The 24,377-nt window shown below is 35.7% G+C and overlaps 1 protein-coding gene across 3 annotated transcripts; it reads right to left on the minus strand.

Annotated features, from left to right (window-relative positions):
• Nucleotides 1-1,599: 1,599 nt before the first annotated feature.
• Nucleotides 1,600-23,460, minus strand: LOC142356793 (uncharacterized). Of its 3 annotated transcripts, none has more exons than XR_012761488.1 (4): nt 23,026-23,460; nt 22,534-22,750; nt 4,123-4,390; nt 1,600-1,865 (listed from the first exon to the last, which is right to left on the minus strand). XR_012761488.1 is itself a non-coding variant. In XM_075408588.1 (3 exons), the coding sequence occupies exons 1-3, from the start codon at nt 23,425-23,427 to the stop codon at nt 4,206-4,208; spliced, it is 804 nt and encodes a 267-aa protein (XP_075264703.1). In that variant the 5' UTR covers nt 23,428-23,460; the 3' UTR covers nt 3,991-4,205. The 3 variants fall into 3 exon arrangements, 1 of the variants encoding a protein (XP_075264703.1); XR_012761487.1 differs by lacking the exon at nt 1,600-1,865 and adding an exon at nt 2,249-2,434; XM_075408588.1 differs by lacking the exon at nt 1,600-1,865 and having other exon boundaries at nt 3,991-4,390.
• Nucleotides 23,461-24,377: the final 917 nt, after the last annotated feature.

Consider the following 24,377-nt stretch of genomic DNA (forward strand, 5'->3'; position numbering starts at 1 on the left):
AAGACTCTCCTTGGTGATGAATTCATTTCGCCATAGTTGATGACAGCAGTTCATTACAAGTCTTGAATTTTTCTACGTCCATGGAACCCAGTGGACCAATTATCATATTCACAGTAGCAGCTACACCAAACCCATCTTGATTGTTGCATTCTTAACGACGTACCCTTGTACATGTCGAGAATAACAGAGCCTGTACTTAATGGTACTTTCAATTTCTCCCACCAGGTGTCAAATGGCGTCTCGTGACCGCTAAGGTTCTTCAGCTGCCACCATATGTCCATTTGACACGAATTGGTTATGTAGCTGGACGGAATATTCCATGTCAAGTATATAGGGCTATTTATTTCCCACAATCCCTGCACTGTTATTTTATTGCAGACTCTTTCAAATTCTTCTTTATCTCTTAGTTTTGCTGCTTCTTTTTCCTTTTCCTTTTCTTTTTCCCTTTCTTTTTCCTTTTGTTTTTCCTTTTCTTTTTCCCTCTCTTTCTCCTTTTCTTTTTGTAGAAACCCATTTGTAACAGCAGACTGCTTATCTATTGATCTGTTCACATCAGCTGACAACTTGTTCAGATCATTTCTGTCATCTCTAAGTTTTGTAATCGTCTCCTTTACATCATTCTTGAACTGGTCAACATCTGCCCCACTGTCGATAGCCCTGAACAGCTCTTTCTCTAGGCGTCGTAGCACACTATGTTCAACTGGGCGATAGTATGCTATCACATCTGGGCACAGAATTTGAATAGGCAAAAACTTGACCGTTAAAGGTTCGTTGTAATACAATAGATCTCTTGGCAATGTTTGACAGTATCGTTGCATATCTTCAATAGAGGAAATCCTCAGCCATAAGCCATAAGGTACGCTTGTAATTGTTCGAACTTCAGAATTCTGTTCAACTCTCTTTTCTGTCCATTGCAATTTCTTTTCAACTTTAAAAAAACCAAAAATTTTTGCCTGCAGTCGGGCTTTAGCTTCGGTAGTCGTCTCTTTTTTATAGCAAGACTGACGAAATGAGATATTTACAGCCGAACCCTCCGTAATTTCGCATACAAAATGTGTAACATTTGATCTCACCAATCTCGGCTTCAAAGCGGTTAGAACTTCCATAGGAATTGATCGAATTCTGTTTCGTCTGATTACTGTGAAGTCGATCCTTGCTTCCTTTCTTTGAATTTCACTCGTGGACAGATACTGAGCACTGCCACTAGCTGTCACAATTCCAAAATCAATATTGACCGCTCCTTCTAGCTCAAGTTCGTTTGTTTCTCTCAACTCAGCGAAAGAACTTGAGAATGATAGAGTTATATCTGGAACAGCAACGTGTCTTTCATTTTGTTGACATAGTTGAGCGCAATCGTAATCTGTGCCGACAATTTGACCGGTTGTCGCGTCGTATAGGTCCCCTAACTGTACACTTCTGTTTCCCAGAGCATGTCGAACAATTGGCTCAATTTTACTCCTCTGACTAGATAAAAGCAAAGCCATTTGAGGTAAACCGGGTCAATGACCAGAGAAATCTGAAATTTTGTTCAAACTGAGGTCATCAGTTGAAAAAATCTTCTACTTAAAATTTGGCCTGAATAGCCAACTGTTCATGAAATGAGAATAATTGTTAATTTCATATATGTTTCAATTCATCAGTTCCTTAATTAATTTTTGTTTTTCAAAAATTATACAGTTTCAGATATCATTACGTACACAGCGATTAGATCAAAACAGAAACAAAACGTATTAGTCTTTATCAATCATTTACAAATGGAGAGAGAGAATTAAATTGAAGCAGCGGAAATTATCTTCAAAAAGTAATTATGCATAACTAAAGACGTACCCTAATTGTAGCCTGCTTTATCTGAGATGGGTAATAATCTGTTAAAAAGTCAATACAGCTTTATTTAGACCTTTAGACCGCTTTTTAAAATTTAGACCGAAGAAGGAAACCAATATTGAAGTACTCTAAATTGGTGTCAGGACAATATACCCAATGCCATTATGCTCAATACCATTATACCCAATTCATTATGATACTTTTGTTCAATAATCCGACTACAAATTAGCAGTCATTATGAGAAATATGAATTAACATACTCAATGGCCGTGGTCATGCCTCAGCGGCAGTGGGACATGATATGAAACTATCACAACCGGGCGTGGGATTAAATTATCCGCTTGAGTACGTTAAGACATACCTGTAGGAAAAGGCTAATTTGTAGTCGGATTATTGAAAGAAAATAGCAAAGTGTATTGGTATAATGGCATTGGGTATATTGGCATTGGGTATATTGTCATGTAACCCTTTAAATTCACAATTAGTAGTAAACTGAGTCGAATTAAGCGTCTTAAATTCTGAAAGAAAACAAATTAGTGGCACTAAGTCAAGGAGTCAAGCGCAAAAGTTTGACTCGAGAAATTGAATAGCTCAAGCCGCAAACATTTTGCTTCACATGGTCAAGCAAATGTTTTGCAATTTTGTCTGAGATCAATTAAAAAACTTCTGGCATCATTCTCAAAGTTCTTGGCAGAATTCCGTAAAAAGAAATAAATGTTTTTTTGGGCTAAGGTGAATCAAATGTACTCTTTCTGCTATGTTTATTTTAAAAGTTTACCTAGAGAGCGATTTCTTCATAATTAAAAATAAACATCCGAAATTACGGTTTAAAGGAAAATTGAATTGATCAAAAGTTAAAATCCCACCCGACCAAAAATTGCTTACAATGTTAAAATATTTGTCTGCTGAAAAAACGTTTTCAAAAATTGTGTTAGAGCATTTTGTTAGAATATTTTTTTACATTAAAAAATATGTGGTTTAATATTTGCATGAAAGTTCAGAAATTTAAATGGGAAATCTTGTATTTCAAATGAGAGACTCAGACACCAAACTTTAATTCTTTCTCTAGTTTCTTTCGACTGAATAATGAACGAGAACTAGAGTAATTGTGCAATGAACGTTTTATTTAGTCAATTATAGTTTTTATGTTCGTCAAAGTGCTTTCTTCAATTTATGTAATCAAAATGATCTGAGTTGAAGACAGATGCAAGCCTTCAACCAAAAGCGTGATCGGGTAATTCAAAATGTTTTAGGCTGTGAGATTTGCATATCATCTGACCACAGAAATTTTTGTTAGGCGAACATTTACTTTTTCAACCACGAGTAGTAGTGTGCTTTTTCTCAAGTCAAGACTTTCGGACACTTTTTGTTTTTGACTGGAATGAATTTATATGAGACCATAGGTACGCGAGAAAATGTCGCTCTTCATGTCTTTTCTCTTACTAGGAAACCCACTAATGTCTCAAGTCTTTCCTCAAAAAACGCTCTTTTTTCCTATGTTGTTGTTGAAGATCCTAATAAATCCACATTTTTCCTGTTATTTTTGGCTAAACATTGCATAGGATTCTTACTTTTTCGATTTTACCAGTGTAAAGAGTGAGAGCTTGTATATACTTACAACCACCTGAAATTTTCACTAAATTTATTAATAGGATTTTTGACATGATTTTCTTCATCTTAGCAAATCACAAATAGGAAGTTAAGTCAGAAATAGGAATGATGCACAAATTTTGTATGATTTTTAAACTTCCGTGTTTTGGATGAAGAAGGTGCATTCAAAAAGCAGCGTGGATTTTTGTTATTTTTTTCAACAGCTTCATCAATCTGATGGTGTAAGCACTAACAGCATTCAAATTTAAGACAGAAACTGCTCTATAAGTCTTTGTGTATTGTTTTTATAATATCTCAGTTTGCAAAAATTAATGAGGATCACTCGAATCTAAACATCTGCATCTTTTAGTGCACCATCTTTATTAATAATACGAAAGTTTAAAATTTATACAAATTTTGTGCAATATTCTTATTTCTGGCTTAAGTTCCTATTTGTAATTTGCTAAAATAAAAAAATCATTTAACAACTTTTTATTAATCAAATTTTACTGTAGGTATGTCAAGCTACCAGATATTATTCTAAAATATCACCAAACTCTCCACAGCTTTGCCACATTCATTTTAAAATTTGGTTTATAAAGTAAACATGTTTTTGGCTTAGTTAATCCGGCTACAAAATCCTAAAAACTTTTGTACAAGAGATTTTGCAGGTGATTGTGTTAAAGATAGCAAAACATTTGATACGACCTTGAAAATTTGCTATCACATATTCCCAATTAATCCCCATAACGAATATAAAAAAGTTAATTATGATTTCGATGTTGGCAGATTTATGCTTGCAAGAATGAAATTGGCAGCAGCTTCACTGTAATTGTAGTGTTGAATTTTTTCAACTTCTCCGGCAACTTCTCTATTACATCCAAGGCTGCTTCAATAGTGGTGACTGAGTCCTCTATCAAACCACTAGCGTGGACCACGGTTCCCTGGTATTTCGAGAAGTCATTGCTCTTCGTTTCTGCAACACACATTTTAGAGTTTTTCGGGGGCTAAAAAATCATAACATCAACTTAAGTCAAAAAGCACTGAATGACCACATATCAATTCTAAATAGTTTGTTGCTGTTAACTGTCGCAATTGTATGTGAGGTTTTTGCAGATATTTGTTTGATTCTGCAGTTGGTTTGCTTTTTATTTTGCACTGTTCGTTTCGTCTTCGTGACGAAAATGCGTTGAATTCTGTGTCTTGTTACAACTACAATGGGTGAAAATATATTTCGATTTAAAAACTTATTCCTTTCCTCGTTAAAATATTCGTTGTTCCTAAAGCAGTACGGAGAATTAGGTGATCTTTTTATAGTTGCGTTATGGATGTCATAAAGAAATCGTGTTCCGTATAAGTTAATTGATTTGCTGGGCAAAATTCCAGATTTACGTGTTTCAATCTATGAACGCCTTCGCGACGCAAAATCGCTCTTAATTTTGTTTGTCGAATTATTTTAATTCGTTGACAAAATTTTAGTGGTATTTGCTCCGCGAATCTGAGTTTACACTTTTGACCAGTGATTCGCTTAGGGAATATCAATTTTATGAGCTCTCTTATTTCGAACGTATTTGCTGAGCTAAATTGGATAAAGAGATTCAACCGAAAACTGTATTACAATGAGAGCGAATGAGATTCAGATTAAATCAATAATTACGAACAACTTAACTAAAAAGGAATTGGTGGTAGACTGCAGGAACAGAAAACTTGTATAGACATTGGATCACAAGTTTATGTAAACAAATTGAATAAAGTATGAACAATCAAGATTTGATCTTCAAATGAAAATGAATGAAAAAAACTATGGAACTGAACTAAAAAGAAAACTAAATTAGGATTAAATAATTTAAGGGAAGTTAGCGCCGCAAATGACATATATGAGGTTTCGATCTGTACCACATTTTCCCCTCAGCAGAATAAAAAAAGACAAAATTTTGTCTACAACAGAAAATTAATAACATATGTACTGGTTAATAAAGTAATACATTAATGTTTTTCAATGAGTTTTGGGAGTCAATCTGTATCAGAGTCTGATGCACATTCCGCCTCTCAAACGGTCATACTGGACTCTGGCGCTTCGTAGTTTGGTGAAACGAAGCATTGTGTAGTGTACGGTTGGTCTGTTGAACAAGTTCCCACTCGAAAATATGATGACTGCGTTTCTTGATTTTGTTTGGCAGTAATTTGGATTGTTAAAATTATTGACTTATACTTGGTTTGCTGTTCTTTCAGCATTTGACGCCGTTTCTGTCTTGATAGTGCTCTACTTGCTTTCAATGTTGGAGGGCATGTTTGAGTTGATGCCATTGACTCATCGGGTTTTGTGATTGAAGGCGAAGTCTATTCGCTTTTGTGATGATTGTGTGATTGATATTGCTCTGGCAGCTGCTTTGCGTTTTGAACGTCGTGCTGGCTCCACAATCACCGGTGTTGTTTGAGGAAGTGTCAACAGTGGAATGAATTCCGACGTCAATTGAATTGGTTGCATTTACGGAGCGGGTACGATCATTTTCTTATGCTTTGTGGGCTTTATACTTTGCCTAAAAAGCATATTGTGGGAAATATGCTTTGATACGCCAGAATATATCGATAACAAACAGCTGGTATCGTCATTGATTTGACAGTGTTTCATCTTGTTCCCTCCTTCAATTTTTTGCGTCTTTTGCGTGTCGGGTTATAAGTTCTTCTGTAGTCTTCCCCGTTGGAAGTTTTGGGCGTCTTTCCTCATAGCATTTCAGGTCAGTTCGTTTTTCAGCCTTAGTGCCGAATTTTTATTTGGTCCACCGAAATTTATATGAATTTCTTCATTTGGTACTTTGCATATTTTTAATGGGGCCCATTTGATAGCAGGTATGATAAACTTTAAATTTTTACCAATTTTAAAGCAGGGGTTACACTTGACCGTCATTGATAGTAGGTCCCTGTGCATAAACGGCCATCATGCGTGCACAGCCATGTTTGTCATACCTCAACTCCCAGGATGTTTAGCACTGACGGCTTCGACAAAAGCGTCCTTGATGGAGTTGGGGATGGCAATTCTATCGTCCGCACAAACACAGCCATTCTTTACGTGGAGGTACTTCCATTAACTGTGAATGTATGGCAAAACAAATTTGAAAACAATTCTTTCAGACCTTAAGACATCAATCAAAAATAAGCAACGGCAAAATGATGATTGCAATAAGAGACAATCAAGGAAGCCTGTCAATGAGGAGACCAGAGTGCTCGTTGACAACAATGAGAACAAAAATTCGAAAGTTGAACAATGTTTTGTTTTGAGAGTCCTTAAAACAGTTAGCTATACACTGAAATCCTAAACAGATCAATTCAATCGTTCATAGTAACAAACAATCTCTTCGACTGTCATGAACAGGCCATAAAATAACAGAAAGAACAACAATTAGGGTCAGAAAGAGCAAAAAAATTCAATTCAATTCAAAAAAATTCAGTTTTGCTAGAGAAACGTTTCGCAGCCGTTAAAACTATAATTTTTTTTACTAAAACCATTAAAAATAATTTTTAATACATTCTTTCACTGCCAATTAGGTGTGTGATTTTCGCGACGCTTTGATAAAAGTAACAAATATCAACCTCAGATATAGGCAAATATGCAGAAAATTATAAATTTTCAATGAGATTTCATTGAAAGAATGCAAAAATAATAGTAAAAATTAAAGATAGTTGGAAAAGTAACTTGTATTTCGCTTTGAATACAATTCATCCTGTATTTGGAGACAAAGCTACTTCTGGACAAAACAAGTATAAAAATGTTGGCCAAAGTCAAAACATCATTGTCATTTTTTTGAACAAAATTGTTCAAAGTCCACAGGTTGATAAGCTCACAATTAACTCTTAAAGCGATCAAATAAATTTTTGATTAAAAAATGGAAGTCATCAGGCTGCGAAAAGATTTTTAACTGAAGGCAAAACAAAAGAAGTCAATTAGAGCTTACCAAAATACAGTGTCAAAGCCCTATGCTTTTTGAGTTTTTCGCTGAAGACATAATATGCATTCGTCTGACTGAGAATTGTTTTAAGAAGGATCTATAAGTAAAAGGATTTTCGTTCGAAATCATTCTTGTCTAAAACTACCTTTATACAGTTTAACAAAAAGTGTTCTTCAATATAGTGAAGGACTTATTCAATTCAATTGAGGGCCCAGGTAGTACTCAACATAAAAAACAGAATTAAGAAAAAAAATTGAAGAAATTCCTGCCCCAATCTAATCCAAAAGTTATTAATTATTGGAATACAAGAAGAGGTTAAAACTAGCTTTGATTTAGCTTTGCCTCCATTAAAAACATTTAATTATCTCAAGTGCTTGCAAAATAGAACAATTAGCAAGTGAAAAATGTCGATAAACTAAAAATAATTGAAGCGTTTTGTATAATCATTGAATTAAATTTTCGGTGAACTGGCAAAATTTTATTTCCAGAAGATTTGAATAGGAAGCAAAAACCAATTGATCTTTTTGTGGAGTTATTAAAGATGGTGATTGCAGATGTCAGATTTCTAATTCCTTTTATAAAGCTGAAACTCGACCAAACATTACTTACAACCCATTACTTACTCCTCGTCTCTGTTGAAAACACTTAATAAAGAAAAAAATAGATTTAGACAAAACCTGAACTAAACAGCTCAACACCTGAACTATTCTGTTGAGTGTTTTCAACTAAACGTCTCTGTTGAAAACACTCAGCAGAATAAAAAAAGACAAAGTTTTGTCTACAACAAAAAATTAATAACATATGTACTGGTTAATATAGAAATAGATTAATGTTTTTCAATGAGTTTTGGGAGTCAATCTGTATCAGAGTCTGATGCACATTCCGCCTCTCAAACGGTCATACTGGACTCTGACGCTTCGCAGTTTGGTGAAAAGAAGCATTGTGTAGTGTACGGTTGGTCTGTTGAACAAGTTCCCACTCGAAAACATGATGACTGCGTTTCTTGATTTTGTTTGGCAGTGATTTGGATTGTTAAATTTATTGACTTATACTTGGTTTGCTGTTCTTTCAGCATTTGACGCCGTTTCTGTCTTGATAGTGCTCTACTTGCTTTCAATGTTGGAGGGCATGTTTGAGTTGATGCCGTTGACTCATCGGGTTTTGTGATTGAATGCGAAGTCCTTTCGCTTTTGTGATGATTGTGCTATTGATATTGCTCTGGCAGCTGCTTTGCGTTTTGAACGTCGTGCTGGCTCCACAATTACCGGTGTTGTTTGAAGAAGTGTCAACAGTGGCATGAATTCCGACGTCAATTGAATTGGTTGCATTTACGGAGCGGGTACGATCTTTTTCTTATGCTTTGTGGGCTTTATACTTTGCCTAAAAAGCATATTGTGGGAAATATGCTTTGATACGCTAGAATATATCGATAACAAACAGCTAGTATCGTCATTGATATGACAGTGTTTTATCTTGTTCCCTCCTTCAATTTTAGCGTCTTTTGCGTGTCGGGTTATAAGTTCTTCTGTAGTCTTCCCCGTTGGAAGTTTTGGGCGTCTTTCCTCATAGCATTTCAGGTCAGTTCGTTTTTCAGCCTTAGTGCCGAATTTTTATTTGGTCCACCGAAATTTATTTGAATTTTTTCATTTGGTACTTTGCATATTTTTAGTGGGGCCCATTTGATAGAAGGTATGATAAACTTTAAATTTTTACCAATTAATTTATACCTTAATTTATACCTTAAACTTTAATTTTTACCTTTATACAGTTTAACAAAAAGTGTTCTTCAATATAGTGAAGGACTTATTCAATTCAATTGAGGGCCCAGGTAGTACTCAACATAAAAAACAGAATTAAGAAAAAAATTGAAGAAATTCGTGCCCCAATCTAATCCAAAAGTTATTAATTATTTGAATACAAGAAGAGTTTAAAACTAGCTTTGATTTAGCTTTGCCTCCATTAAAAACATTTAATTATTTCAAGTGCTTGCAAAATAGAACAATTAGCAAGTGAAAATTGTCGATAAACTAAAAATAATTGAAGCGTTTTGTATAATCATTGAATTAAATTTTCGGTGAACTGGCAAAATTTTATTTCCAGAAGATTTGAATAGGAAGCAAAAACCAATTGATCTTTTTGTGGAGTTATTAAAGATGGTGATTGCAGATGTCAGATTTCTAATTCCTTTTATAAAGCTGAAACTCGACCAAACATTACTTACAACCCATACTCCTCGTCTCTGTTGAAAACACTTAATAAAGAAAAAAATAGATTTAGAAAAACCTGAACTAAACAGCTCAACCTGTACTTGATTATATAAGATAGGAGACTTCTCCATAATGAGAGTCGGTAACACGCGTTAACAAACAAAAGACGCAACGTTCAAAAATAAGTTTCTATTTTGAGAACAATCAATTTCAAATTGAGCAAAACAAATGAAACCTGTGATAATTCATGATCTGCAAGACAACTTCTGTGCATTCGATCTATCAAAAACGTCCGCTTTTGGATATTTAGAGGAACGATCTATACATGCAAAAAATCTTGATTTTTTTATTATAAATTGATTCACCACAATCTATTTGAATTTATTTGTTTGGGACTCTGCATAATTTTTATGGTGCCCATTTACTAGAAGGTGGGATAGATTTTAAGTTTTTAACAATTTGAACGGGGGGGTTACACTTGACCGTCATTGATAGTAGGTCCCTGTGCATGAACGGCCATCATGCGTGCACAGCCATGTTTGTCATACCTCAACTCCCAGGATGTTTAGCGCGGACGGCTTCGACATAAGCGTCCTTTATGGAGTTGGGGAAGGCAATTCTATCGTCCGCACAAACAGAGCCGTTTTTTACGTGGATTTCCCTTCAGTGACTGTAAATGTATCGACATATCTGGCGACAACGATCCTCATTTCTTATGTTGATGCAGTCCCTGACCTTTTTTAGGATGGCATTTTTGGAGTTGAGGCTGGCATTAGTGTGCTTGAGCAGATTTTTGTTAACTTAAAATTGAATGTGTCCGCGTAGAGATTGTAACTAGAGGGCGTATTGGTGACGTTTGTAGTGTCTTTCCCTGGTTTTGAAGGTGTACCTGGGGCGGGCGTTGCTGTGCAGGGCCGGCTTTGTCCGCAAAATGGTGTAGCTTGCTTTGTTTGAGACAGTGTTTCTTCGTCGGCTGCTGACATCATTAACACAGAGTGAAAGGAATGGGCGATGCGTTTCAAACTTAACAATGTTTATTTGACTGTTTTGTAGGGCAGTTAAGGCAAAAAAAGAGTTTGGAATGTAGGTAGAAGAATTACAACAATGTGGTTTTAATTTGCTAATAAAATTGTCACTATTGATAATCTCCGAAAGTTGACGACATGCCAGTGCAAATTTGCTGCTTAATTTGTCAGTGGTATTTGAATTATTTGCGTCGAATTTTTTTAGCCCTTTTTGCTTCACGAAATTCGTATAATTTTTCGTATTTAATAAAAAGCGTTTTGCGCTGCGTTTAATAGCGACTAATTTAGCATTTATAATTTGCTTGTCTCAAGTCGATATATTCACAGCTTTTCGTTGTGGTTGACGTGAGAAAAGGTCCACTAGTCACATTTTTGTACCAGGAAGATGATCGGTTGAAAAATCAAAATATTGTAGACGATCAACCCATCGAGTGAGACGACTGGTGTATGATTTTTTTTGCTCTATTTTGTCGCGTTATAGATAATAATGCTCTATGTTCCGTTATGACAGAAAATGGTTTACCCTTCAGATAAAATCTAAAATGCTTTATTGACCATGCTACCCCCAATAGTTCGAGTTCCTTCATACTGTAACGTTCTTCAACGGAATTCAAGAAACGCGAGGCAAATGCTACTATGTGCCAACCATCCTGAGTTCGCTGTTCAAGTGCGCAACCAAGACTTCTTTTTCCAATTCATGCTTCTAGATCTGGGTCAAAATGTTTTTTTTCTGTTGCTTCTGCAATTTTCTCTTTATTGAGTCTAAAATCTTGTTCATGCTCATCAGTCAGGAACAATTTTTGTATTCTTCCTTAATAACGGTGGAGAAGGTAACAAAGTCGAGAGAGATTAGGTATAAATTTTTTTAAATGATGAACAGTGCCCATAAATGATCTCAGCTTTTTTAAGTTCATTGGAGAAGTGAGTTGTTGAATTGCAGCGGTTTTATTTGACAATGGAGTTACGATACGATATCCGAGCTGTATGATACGATATCCGAGCCATTTAATTTGATCGTTTGCGAAATGACATTTTGCTAAAATAATTCGAAGATTTTCTTCGTCGAGTTTAATGATACGTTTTTTCACAAGGTCTAAATGGTCTTCAATTCAACCTCTACTCACTTTTAATATTGCGTCAAGGAACCAGAACGTGTCATTTAGGTGGGCTAATGTACAATCTAAAGCTTTCTGAAATTTGGCCGGCATATGAGTCAACACATAAAAGCCTGATTTTGAAGCGGTAAATGGTTGTCATATCACCGCTTACCAAATTGAAATTACAATGGCGAGCCGTATCAGAGTGCAATTTGGGTTGACCGTATTCGTATTGCAAATCAAAGGCTGTAAAATATGCTGTCTTCTGCGGTGCGTTTGACAATGTTTGCCAAACAGTTTGAACCAGTGATTCTATGTTTGGCATTTGGTATTTGTTCTTCTGAATGGATTTAATTAGAATTTTGAATCCAGAGCTATTTTGATTGAGTGATTTTTCTTAACTGTAATTACAACTGATCAGAACTGTTGGATAACTTTTCAATATGTCCCCGATTTAGCATTTTTTCAACTTCAACTTTCACTTTTGGTTGAAGATGAATTTATACTTGTCTACCCTTTCGATGAATTATACGATAGTTTTTATGAAATTTTGAGTTTACCGTGTGGTGTTTAGATTGGCCAATTCGTGTCAGTAAACCGGGAATTTTTTTTAATCTTGACTGTTTTAGTACGCAAGGTGTTTTGATTGCATTAATTTCAGTTTTGTGACAAGGTTTTGGTGTTATTGTTATTCCAAGACAAATGAATCCCGTCCTAAGATGGGTAGAAAACCGTCTGCAACTACTCTTAATCTTGCTTTTGGAATTTGGCAATCATTAAATTTTACGGGAGTTTTTGTTGTTCCTAAATTTTCCACAATATCGTTCGAGAAAGATTTAAGTTCGAGCGGCTTTTTCTCTGAGCATTGGGCTTGAATGCAATTATACATTATTTGCTCTGCAAGTAACAGATTACAATCTGTGTTGCCAATTGTTATAGTTATGTTTTGCGAAGCGATTGGGGTAGGATTAATTTGTTCTATCATTGCGATATAATTTTCATCCGACGAATCATATTCAGAATTATATTGCTCATTGTAATTATATTCAATTCACATTTTGATTACAAGACTGGTCTGTGTTCTCGGGGTTCTCAGCATTATTGATGCGTTTATTTTGTTGTGTATGTTTGAAGTTGTTTCGTTTTTTTTCCGACATACCTTAGCAAAATGATTGAGAAGGCCACAGTGGCTACATTTCTTACCCAAGGTAGGGCAAACCTGATGGTGTGTCAATGTCCAATCTTGTCCACAATTTCTACAAAGACCATTTGATTCGAGGTGGAAAATGAGTTCTGTTTTGTGGTTGCTATCGAGCACTCGCGCAACGAAATCGGGTGAATTGTTGCATCACATTTACTTTACTGTTGTTGGTGAAATTCTTTGCTGATTCTGGTGGCCCATCTCCATATTAATAGCAATGCTAATAGCTCTTTCGGGTTCAACTGTATCGCTCAGTAGTTTGCGCTGTATATCGTCAGCAAGCATATTGGTGATGAATATGTCCTGCATGATTGCCTCTTCACGATTTTTAAAATTATTCACAATTCCCATTAAGTTCTTTGCGAACACTATGGAGTTGCTCCACTGTTTCTCTCTTCTTCTGTTTACTTGAGACATAACGATCGAAGGTGATATTGCGAGGGCGAATGAAGGCAATTTCCAGCATTTCCCAAAATTTCAAGGTTGATAGATCGTAAATGTTGTCGTGTGGAAATTTCTGTGTTAAGAGACGACGATGCTCGATTCCGATGCTCAAGTAGAATAGGGAGACACATTTTTGATCGCATAATGTCCATTGTCGTTCACCACAGAAAATAACCCACTCAGTTATTTTCTGGCACTTTTGTTCCCATTGAAGTTTTAGTTGACTATTTCTAATTTGTCGTTCTCGCTCTGTGTGTTCGGTTGCATCCTCAGTCGCAGCTTCCTATTTTGGTTCGGGTAGCAGCCTAACATTGTTCGAATTTGTTTGGAGCAGGGTGTCTAATGTTATATTTTCTCTTGCGATAATGGTCAACTTGACGTGATTTATCCGTTTCTCCCATCGTATCGGTAGGTCTGAAGTTGCCCTTCCCTAGTTAATTTGCTAGGCGAAATTCTGGATTTACATGTGTCATTCTATGAACTTATTGGCGACGCGAAATTCCTTTTGATTTAGTTTGGCGAATTATTTTATTTCGTTGACAAATTTTTAGTGCTATTTGCTCCGCGAATGTGAGTTTACACTTTTGACCAGTGATTCGCTTAGCGAATATCAGTTTTGTGAACTTTCTTATTTCGAGCGTATTTGGTGAGCTAAATTTGATGAAAGAGATTCAACCGAAAACTGTATTACAATGAGAGCGAATGAGATTCAGATTAAATCAATAATTACGACCTACTTAACTAAAAGGGAATTGGTGGTAGACTGCAGGAACAGAAAACGTGTATAGACATTGGATCACAAGTTTATGTAAACAAATTGAATAAAGTATGAACAATCAAGATTTGATCTTTAAATGGAAATGAATGAAAAAAAACTATGAAACTGAACTAAAAAGAAAACTAAATTAGGATTAAAAAATTTTAATGAAATTAGTGCCGCAAATGAAATATATGAATTTTCCATCTATACCACAATCGAGTTTCTAATGATTCATTTTAAAGAAAAACATTCGTTTTTCTCCAAATTGTTTAGCAATATTATCTGTTTGGCTAAATATAGTCACAGCTAAACGAAAAAGTGGCGTTGCAAAACGACAAATGGTCAAGAAACGTTTTTGGTATTGTGCCACAAAAACTTTGCCAGATCAATTTCAGTGTTTAAGGTTCCGACCCACTTTAGTGGGGGAGGAACGATATAGTCAAATGGGTTTTTTGGTCAGTCAATTTTGCATGATCCTTATATTCATTGTAAACGGCTGTTTGCGCATAATTAGAAAGCACTTCCAGCGTCAAATGTATAATTAAAATTAAAATTTTATTTTTCAATTTCATTTTTTTTTCACGGAGTCATCGAGCTGTGAACATTTGTGAGCATTTAACCAATTGTCGAACTAAGAGAGAGTCCTAAGCTCTGCATCAAGAAGTCTCAATTTTTAACTCAAAAATTAAACTCTAAAATCAAAGTTTGCTAGCATCGAAAAAAAGATTCTTGCATAAAACACGGTCAAGCGAAAAATTTGCCGGTTTGTTTGCGATCAAATAAATCTTCTGATTCCATTCCTAAAAGGATCAAATATGCTTTGTTAAGCCAAGTTGAACAAATATATCGTTTTTTGCTGTATTTTAAATTGTCAGTTTACAAAACTTTCCTAACAAACAAATTTAAACAGTTGTTTAAAGAACAATTATTAAGTCAGAAAATTAGATTTCAATCCAGTTAATAAAATGGCCATAGATGTACGATATTGTTCGTTTTTTAAGAAAAAAACACTTTTTCAAAAAAAACTTAGAAGAACTTTCTCAGTGAATCTTCGACCACACATCAGTAATTCTGATTACTAACAAATAAAACGCGTTCTCGTTTAATATACATTCATACCCAAAAACATTTGTTGTAAAAATTAGCACCACGGAACTTTAAGCGTGTCTACTGGCATTGAATTAAAATCACTTACAAAGAAAAAGGCTGTAAAATGAAACAGTTAAAAAAATCATTGGTAAGTCTGCTCTACATTCCCAATTTATGATTCAGAAGATGAATTCAGGTATAAGAAAGAGTACGTTTGTGCACAGCTTTTTGTCAAAGTAGAGATATGTAATTAGATACAATAATGCAAAATGTAATTGTCAAATGTAGTTATTATTCAAAATTTCCAGAATTTATCAAATTTTTATATTGATATCATAATTGCATAATTGGTTTCTCAAGTATGTTTATATTGAAAAATTTGCATTAAATATCAGACACGTTGATACTGAAATTTTATTCCAAGTTTTTTTCTGTAGGCTAGACTGAATATTGAACAGGGCCTTTAGTGATTGTGAAAGGAAGGTTTTTTTTATTTAGTCAACAATAGTTTTTATGTCCGGAAAATATTTTATTTTTTATGCAATTTCAAAAGCTATCTGAAGTGGAAAATACACAACTCTTCAGCCAAAATCGTTGTTGTAGACTATGAATTTTGTATACTATATGACCATTAATATTTTTTAACTTGAGCAGACAAATGCTTTTTCTTAAAATAGTCTTGTTGCAAACATTTTATTTCGGGTTAAATGATTTTTATGAGATTATGAGTAAAATAAGCTAAGATGCTTTTTCTCATGTTTGAACCCTTTCCCGCCCCTCTTCATGTCTTTTTGTCCAACAAAAAAACCCGCCGATTTCGGAAAAATCTTTTTTCACCCTCTTTTTCTGTTCGAGATCTTTTTCGAGGTTTTTTGACTGAAGAATCTTTTTCTGGCCCGGAATCCTCGTGGTGATTTCACGTTTTTGATTTTCCCAGTTGAAACTGTGAAAGATTGCACTAACTTTTACTTGAAATTGTTGTTAAGTTTTTTTGCGGATTTTTGATATTATAAATTCTAACTTAGCAAGTCGCAAATCAGAACCTAAGTCAGAAGTTGGAATTCAACACAATTTTTGTAATTTGTATTTTTCAGAACTTATAAACATAATTTATAATAGATAAAGGTGTTGCATTAAACAATTAGTGTTTTTTTTCTTTTTGAAGCTGTTTGCTGGTTGAAGCACAGAAAGCAATCAAAATCAAGGTGAAAACTGCTACACGTTTTTGGGTGTTGATTATATAATATCTCAATTTTCGAAAATCAACGACGGCTACTCGATCAAAACATCTGCTAGGCAGCATTTTATTTGACCATTTTTTTGTGGTTATCAAAGTTGCTTTTAATGCAACGATAATTTTTTCAAATGGTCTTGTAGTAGGTTTCTTCTATTTTTGGTGGAATTGAGGCCACGGATTGTGAAACTTTGTCCCAGCAAGCTTCCAAAATATCTTGGTGACATCAAACAAACGTATTGGAGCTCGCTCCTGTCGACTACATGAAAACAGATTTCTAATGAAAATTTTTAGTGAAGGTCTTCTAACTTTATCTTTTGTCAAGTTATACCGATTAATGTTGAGACGCTTCAATTAAACGCCCCAAATTAGACGTTCAAATTTCCTTTTTGCACTTGTGGAGTACTTCTTATATCAGTTTTGTGTTGACATTTATTTGAATCGACAAGTAAGTTGATAGAACAAATCTGTCAGTTTTTTTTCTAAAGAAAATGTTATTTCAGTCCCTCGTGAAATCTACTAAATCTGATCAAAAAATGATCAATTTGCTATGCAAAACTTGCGCTTGTTGATGAATGCATGATCAAGTGGAATCGAACTTACAATTTCGTAGAAAAAAGATCCTAAATACTCTCTGGTTTTCTATCGTAAGTGATTCTGCTAACTCTCTTCAATTTAGTGGAGAGATATTTCTGTCCAGTTTCTGTCGATACATGCAGAATTTTTAAAAATGGGTTGTTAGTAAACTTGATCGTCAAAGAGTAGCAGATTATATCGTAAATTAGCATTTTGGGCATTTAATTCTGTCAAGTAGTGCATATTAGGTAAAAGAGAAAAAAATGCCCCTGTCACACTACCATGTTTGGCCTTTGCTGGGGATGTTTAGCACCAATAGTTGTCTTTGACGACAATCCATTCTGTCTCCTCGGCAGAATCGAGATATTGGTTATGGGTAGTTGATTTAAAGCGAAGGAGAAGATATGCGGTGTTAGGTGTAGGTAGGTTTAGTTAGGGTTTGAGTAGAAACCAGTATCTGATTGGGAGCTGAAGCGACTGTTAAAGAGTCAAAACTTCTCAAACTGAATACTCTTTCACGAAGACTGTTATCAGAGGCTAATGGTCCATGAACTCTAGAAACGAGCAGAGTACACTTTATTTTTTTAAACTGGCGTTCAAAAAAACCATCAGTGTTTGAAAAGTTAGAAGTCAATGATCAAGCCATGAAAACGAAGCTGAATTAAAAAACCTAGCGAGATCACTCCTGAAATCACAGCTCTGGCGTCGTACTAAATTAACCCAGAAACTCAAGCTAACAAGTCCCTTCAATGTAGACTTTTTGTATTTTTACATAACGAACAAAATTAGACCAAAGTAAATGAAAACAGAAAAAAAATTCTTTATTGATGAAAGGGGATTAAAAATCAACATATGCAATAAGTAAATCTCAAATGTGCGGTTTGGGAGCCATTTCGGGGGTTAGAATTATGTGACAATCCTATGATTGGGGGTAGTTTTAGGGTATATCCTGTCAGTTGGAGGGCGCAGAGGTTAGGAATTGTGAAGGCGTTTGAATCACAACACTTAAAAAAAAGATACTAGCCAGAATGGAAAAATGTTCCAAAATTGTCCTTTCCACATTACGGGTAACTGAATTTGTGTCCATAACTTAGATTAAGTCACTGAACGTTCAGTATTTTATTTGAGTTAGGTAAGTAAGTCGTGGTGACTTTTTCGCCTCTATTTCAAATGCCTAACCAAACTCAACCAGGTAGTAAAATGCATCACCGATAAAATAATGGCAACGTCTAGAGAATTCGACGCAAAGAAGCGACTCGTGCTTTATTTACTATTAACTAACCTTACCTAAATGAGAAAATTTAAAATCAAAAACCAAATATTAGAGCCGTGTAAACTATAGAAATCATTTTCCTAAAAAATTAGACACAATGTTTAGTTGAAGATTGTGAGTAGGTGAGTAGGCGAGTTGATGTGGGATAAGGGCATATGATATGGGGGACTCAAGGACCGGTATGTAGGTTCACAGATTTGGTATGTAGAGACAAAGGTAGGTGGAGATAAGCAGGATTGAGGGAGGCATAAATAAGTGTGGCTAACTAGGTGCCCGGACCCGAGTGTCATAGACTTTCATTACTGAATCAGTATATTCCAATAGTATATCGACGATTCAGTACTGAATCAGAGTAACCTAAGGGTACTTTGTTAGCCCAGTATGTTCAGTATAAATTCAGAAAGCATTTTTTTTCTGAAAGTAGGATGAACATGATGATTTGAGTCTTTCATAATGTTCATAGAGTTTTCAGAAAAAAATGAAATTTTCGAATGAAACTCAAAAAATTTGGTTGAGCATGAAAATGCTATTATTTCAATATGTTCCGTATTGGGAACAGTATTGGGAACAGCATAACGTATTGGGAACAGTATAACATCCTCTTGATACACCGATACCACCCCCCCTCGGGGGGGGGGGGAATTTATTCTTTAGTGCCTAAATTTGCACTGGAAGAAGTAAGCCCCCCACCCAGTAATGGACGAAGTGTCGAAGTCGAACTCGCATTACGGGGGGGGGTTCCGCGTTCCATTCGTTCCGTTCGTTCCTCCGCGTTCCGTTCGTTCCTCCGCGTTCCATTCGTTCCGTTCGTTCCTCCGCGTTCCGTTCGTTCCTCCGCGTTCCGTTCGTTCCGCGTTCCGTTCGCTCCGCGTTCCGTGTACCATCCCCCCGGATTATGACCATTTATGAATTTTCCTTTTTCCAGAACACACGATCCCTTCCCACTTAAGCGTTTCGAAGTTTAACACGAGAAGGTGAAGGTGTCCGAGTGTCCATCACCATCGTTCCATCATACAACAGAGGCCCAACTCGTCCGGGCCTCTTTCCCAGATCGACCTGCGAATGTTCCTTTATTAATACAGAGAGTCTAAATGAACGACAGAGCGCAAACTCTGTTGTATGATGGAACGATGGTGATGAACACTCGGACACCTTCACCTTCTCGTGTCGCGTTTCGAATCTGTTGTGTGGAGGGGGAAGATGACTTGAGGAAATGGATGAGTATGGTCAGAAGCAAGGTGACGAATTGCGAAGTTGAATTGCGAATGAGAATACACACAGAGAATGGGAATACACAGAGAATGGGAATACAAACAGAGAATGGGAATACAAACAGAGAATGGGAATACAAACAGAGAATGGGAATACACACAGAGAATGGGAATACACACAGAGAATGGGAATACACACAGAGAATTAACCGTACTTCATTAACTAACATTAAACTTCTAGAAATACAGTTGAGAATAAGCATATGTTTAAAGTCTGTTTTCAATAACCACATGATGATTAATTAATTTTTTGAATTGCCTACGAGTTTTTTTTCGAAATTACGGCCGTGGTTTTTCGTCATTTTTCATGCTGTTCAATTGAAAAACAGGCAAAAGTTCATTATGTCCATGATAAATACAGAATTGAATTCCATTATGTTCAGAGTAAGTTCAGAATTTTACTATGAATTTACCATGAAATGTCTATAAAGTGCCATGATCAGAACTCTGGCCATGAAAAAATTCATAATGGAAATTCTATGATTCATTACTGGAATGCTATGACACACAGGTCCGGGTGAGAAATTAGGTAGGTGGGGGGATGAGTGTAGTTTGGCTACGGAAGATGTACAGTTATGGGATCAAAATTTGTAAAAAAAAATGCCTGTCTATTTTGAATATTATCAGCAGTTTCTCATCACCAGTTGTGTACGTTGGTAAATAAGCAACTGCTAAATCTATTGCTTAGTAAAAACAGAAGTCGATCCTCTAAAACAGAAGTCAATGTTCTTGAAGTCAGAGCTCATTGTTCAAATCAGGAATAAATTTGCTTCAGCTCAAAACACATTGACGATGGTAAACCGAAAACGGCTTGCAGATTCTGGATATTTTAACTTTAAGCAAACCTGAGCTAAATCGGAAATGTCAAGAGAAAATAAGAAAACAATTAATTGCCTATTAAACCTGTAAAGAGTATTTTAAAAATGCAGCCACCATTTTTAGGATAGTGTTGTGGATATATGGGACTCGTGTTGAAAAAGGGGGGCAGTGGAGTTGTTGTTAGGCTGAGTGGGGGAGGGGGAGGCAGTGATAGGTAGGGGGGTATTTTTTTATCGGGGATTAGGTAGGTGGTGCGCAGGAAGGTAGTTTACCGGGAAGAGAAATTTACATTGTTCGCGGAAGGACAAGGTAGAAGGGAAACAGGAGTACGCTATGGGAACAAGTTTTCTTAAATTGACCCGTTGATTGTTGATTATGATAATTAGCAGTAGTTTTCAATTACTATGCGTTAGAATCTCAATGGGTATTCTATGATTTTCATTTTAGTTTGACACCTCTAATTTTGTTTTATTCTGAAACTTTATTGCAATAGATTGAGATACTGAAATCTCAAATTGATTACGAAGGTCTTTTGTTATTTAAAATTTAAAGTTTTTAAAGTTCTCAACATATATTTGAGCATAAGCTTTCAATTACATATTAGTGAGATCAGAAAATCGGGATCTTTCAATTTGCACCCTCAACCTCTGTACGTTATGCACACCTCAGTCGTTGAGCACATGTTTTTAAAAAGTAAATCGTTGGAAAAAGAATAGAGAGGTGCGCTCGGGGCTGCAATTAACATGCACCCACGAAGCTCAGGGAACACAAAAGAAGAATATCCAAAATTTGGCTGACAAAAGAAGCCTCCTCGCAATTAACTGTTAATGACCCGAGCAACTTCTTTGAAAAAAAAACATTTTCCCTTTTCACCTTTTAGTAGGATATGCACTCAAGTTAAAGAGATCGCTCCATTGCAAAATATTTTTTTTGTAAAAAATATTGTAGTTCTGTTGGGGGTTGCAATTAATATGACCAACTAAAGAGGGGCAGCCAACTGAAACGATCCACAAAGACCTACAACAACAAGCGTGGCGCAGTATATGTTACGTGAATCTGATTAAGTGACTGAGAGAAAATAATGATTAACTGAGAACAATTAGGGGTTCGAAGAGTTAATCAGAATTTTGAAGTGACTTTAGCAGAGTCACCTACTCTTGCTTGAAACACGCACTACACTTTAAAAAAATTGCAGGAAAATTGATTATAAAATGCAGGTAATTTTACCTCGAATTTGCAAGTAAATTGTTCTTTAATGCAACTTACCTAGAAACTACCTGCAAGCAATCTAAACTACCTGCAATTCTAGGTAAATTTGCCTGCATTTTATAATCAATTTACCTGCAATTTTTTTAGAGTGTAGTGCGTGTTTTAAGCAAGAGTAGGTGACTCTGCTAGAGTCACTTCAAAATTAGGATTAAATCTTCGAACCCCTAATTGTTCTCAGTTAATCATTATTTTCTCTCAGTCTTTTAATCAGATTCACGTAACATATACTGCGTAAAAAAGAAAATTCAAGAGGAGCACGCCAAAAACCAGTTACCGACAGCAAGGATTATAGATGATATAGGGCATATTAGTTTTTGCTGAATTTTTTTAGTTTTCTGCTCGGACTGACTTTGTTTCCTTCTAATCTTCCATTGAGGAATATTATCTAAACTTCAATAAGATTTTTTTTAGATGTTTTTTTCACTTATATCTACATACCTAAAATAATTTTGTTGTTTGAGTTTGCAGGTAAATTCTAGGTAACGTATTGCACGCATCAATTTTTTGCAGGTAATTTTGCAGGTAATGTTACCTGCAATTTTGCTTACCTGCAAACGTTGCAGGTAAAATTACCTAGACATTTTTTAGAGTGTATATAAGTTTTAAAGAGTTATATTTTGAGACATGGAAGTTTCAAAATATCAGATATGTACAGTGCCAGATTCAAGAGTGCCAGAATTTACTATATACAGAGCCAGATTTTGAAACACCCAAACTACATATTGCAAACAAGGTTACGTGTTTCTTCTATCGTCACTCCTAAAGTTCTCTCCTGCCGTACATCTCGGACCGCGCAGTGCTCGATTAATTCCAGATTTTCACAGTGACTTCCCTAGAGTGATGTAAATCTAAACTTAAGGTTTCGAGGATCAACTATTTTCTGTGTTACAGAGGCCCAAATACATACCCCCTTTAAGATGCGCCGAAGCTCCAAAGACACCCAGCTGCAAATTCCCTTTCAACTCGCCACTAATCTTCGAAGCAGCTTCAGCACTTTCACAAGATTTCATAAACAAAATGCTTGCTGCCGCTCCCTCGGTCACCTCGGCAACAAAATGCGTAATGTTCGAAAACCTTGACAAGAACTCCATATGAGTTGGTTTACGAATCACCTCCATCGGTATCTTTAAGTAGGGCAATTCGCAGACTGTCTAACAGGCCGAAGTTTTTTAGACTTCACACTGATCAGGCAATCTTTTCAGGCTTTGCTCACTGATCAGAACTTTGTTCAGAATTTCGCCTCTTAATGTCCATATATTCTGCATCACACTTTGCAGTGAATCAGTGCTGAGCAAGTCTTTATCTAAGTCTATATAAAAAATCAGATTTATAGAACAGAAAGAAAAAAGCTTGCTGAGTTGATTCCTATAAATTCTTGACTTATTTGTCAGAGAATTGCCCGTCGCATTCTGTTTTGTTTCGTGTACATCAGTGCCACGCACGCCATATTTGATTCCGAAGACTCCATTTTGTCAAGCGCTAACTTGAAACCGCCTTTTGCCTTAACACAAAATGAGCCCTCAACACCACCATCAATCTCATTATTTGAGCTTTTCCGGAGCTCACTTGCGCTGTTGACAAACTTCAGCTGAATGTCTGGATTCTCTTTTTCGGTGTTTTGAATCTCGTTCGTGTTCCAGGGACTCAAACCTCCGAAGAACATGCCAGCACTCGCATCGAACAGATCACCCAGCTCAACGTGATTGCCCAATGCTGGCATTTCGACAGGGTTGGCGATCAAAGATTCCGTCGTAATTTCGCCCTGATTTTTAGCAGGCATTCTGTTAAATAATTTGGCCATGTCTTGCTATAGATTTCCTGTAACATTTAAAACATTTTTAACTTTTATTGCAATTTCTGAAAACTTTCAAAAAGTGTTTGGAGCCTAGCACAGATTAATTTTTAATGTCAACGCAATTTAACTTAATTTCGAACATTCTCTAGATTTTGGCCCCGAAGTGACATGAAATGAGATTTTTCCTATTCCAGGGTCCAGGTTTGGCGGTGAATTTCCGTAAGAAATGCGGTTAAATGCGGTGAAAAAAAATTTTCACCGCGCATTTCTTACATCTTTTTGCGATGAATGCGGTGAATCGCGGTGAATTATGAACTTCTCATTCCACTGCGCCAATTCCCGTTTACTACAAATATTTTTCTTGTGAATATAAGTAAACTTTGGAAAAAAAATGCGGTGAACTTTTGTAAGAAATGCAGTGAATTTCGCAGTGCGGTGAATTTTTGTAAGGAATGCGGTGAAATGCGATGAAATATTTTTTTCACCGCATTCACCGCAATCACCGCATTTATCTACTAAAATTCACCGCATTCACCGCATTTCTTACAAAAATTCAGCCAAAAACCTCGACCCGGGCTGAATACCCAACTGAATTATTTGTCAACTAACAGCAGTGTTGTCTATGGTACATAACTGCAACAGAAATCCAATTGGCCTAAAGTGCTATTATTAAGATAAAATATAGAGATATGAGACGCGATCTGTTCAAAAGGTGTGAAATCTGCTCTTTCGGTTACAGTGAATCCGACTGAATTATTGAAAAGTTAAGATTTAAGAATATCGTAAATTGTTTTTAGAAACAATCATCAAAAAATCACTCTTCTTGTAGAATTTATTTTTAATATTTCAGGAAAAGTCTCAGTATTTCCAGGAAAAAATTTTTATTTCCCGGAAAAATTTCAATTTCCTGTAGACAATATATGGGCGATGTTGGAACTAAGGTAATCAATAAGTAA

Source organism: Convolutriloba macropyga, unplaced genomic scaffold (assembly GCF_964194025.1).
Source record: "Convolutriloba macropyga unplaced genomic scaffold, txConMacr16.3 SCAFFOLD_1017, whole genome shotgun sequence".
Classification (NCBI taxonomy): Eukaryota; Metazoa; Xenacoelomorpha; order Acoela; family Convolutidae; genus Convolutriloba; species Convolutriloba macropyga.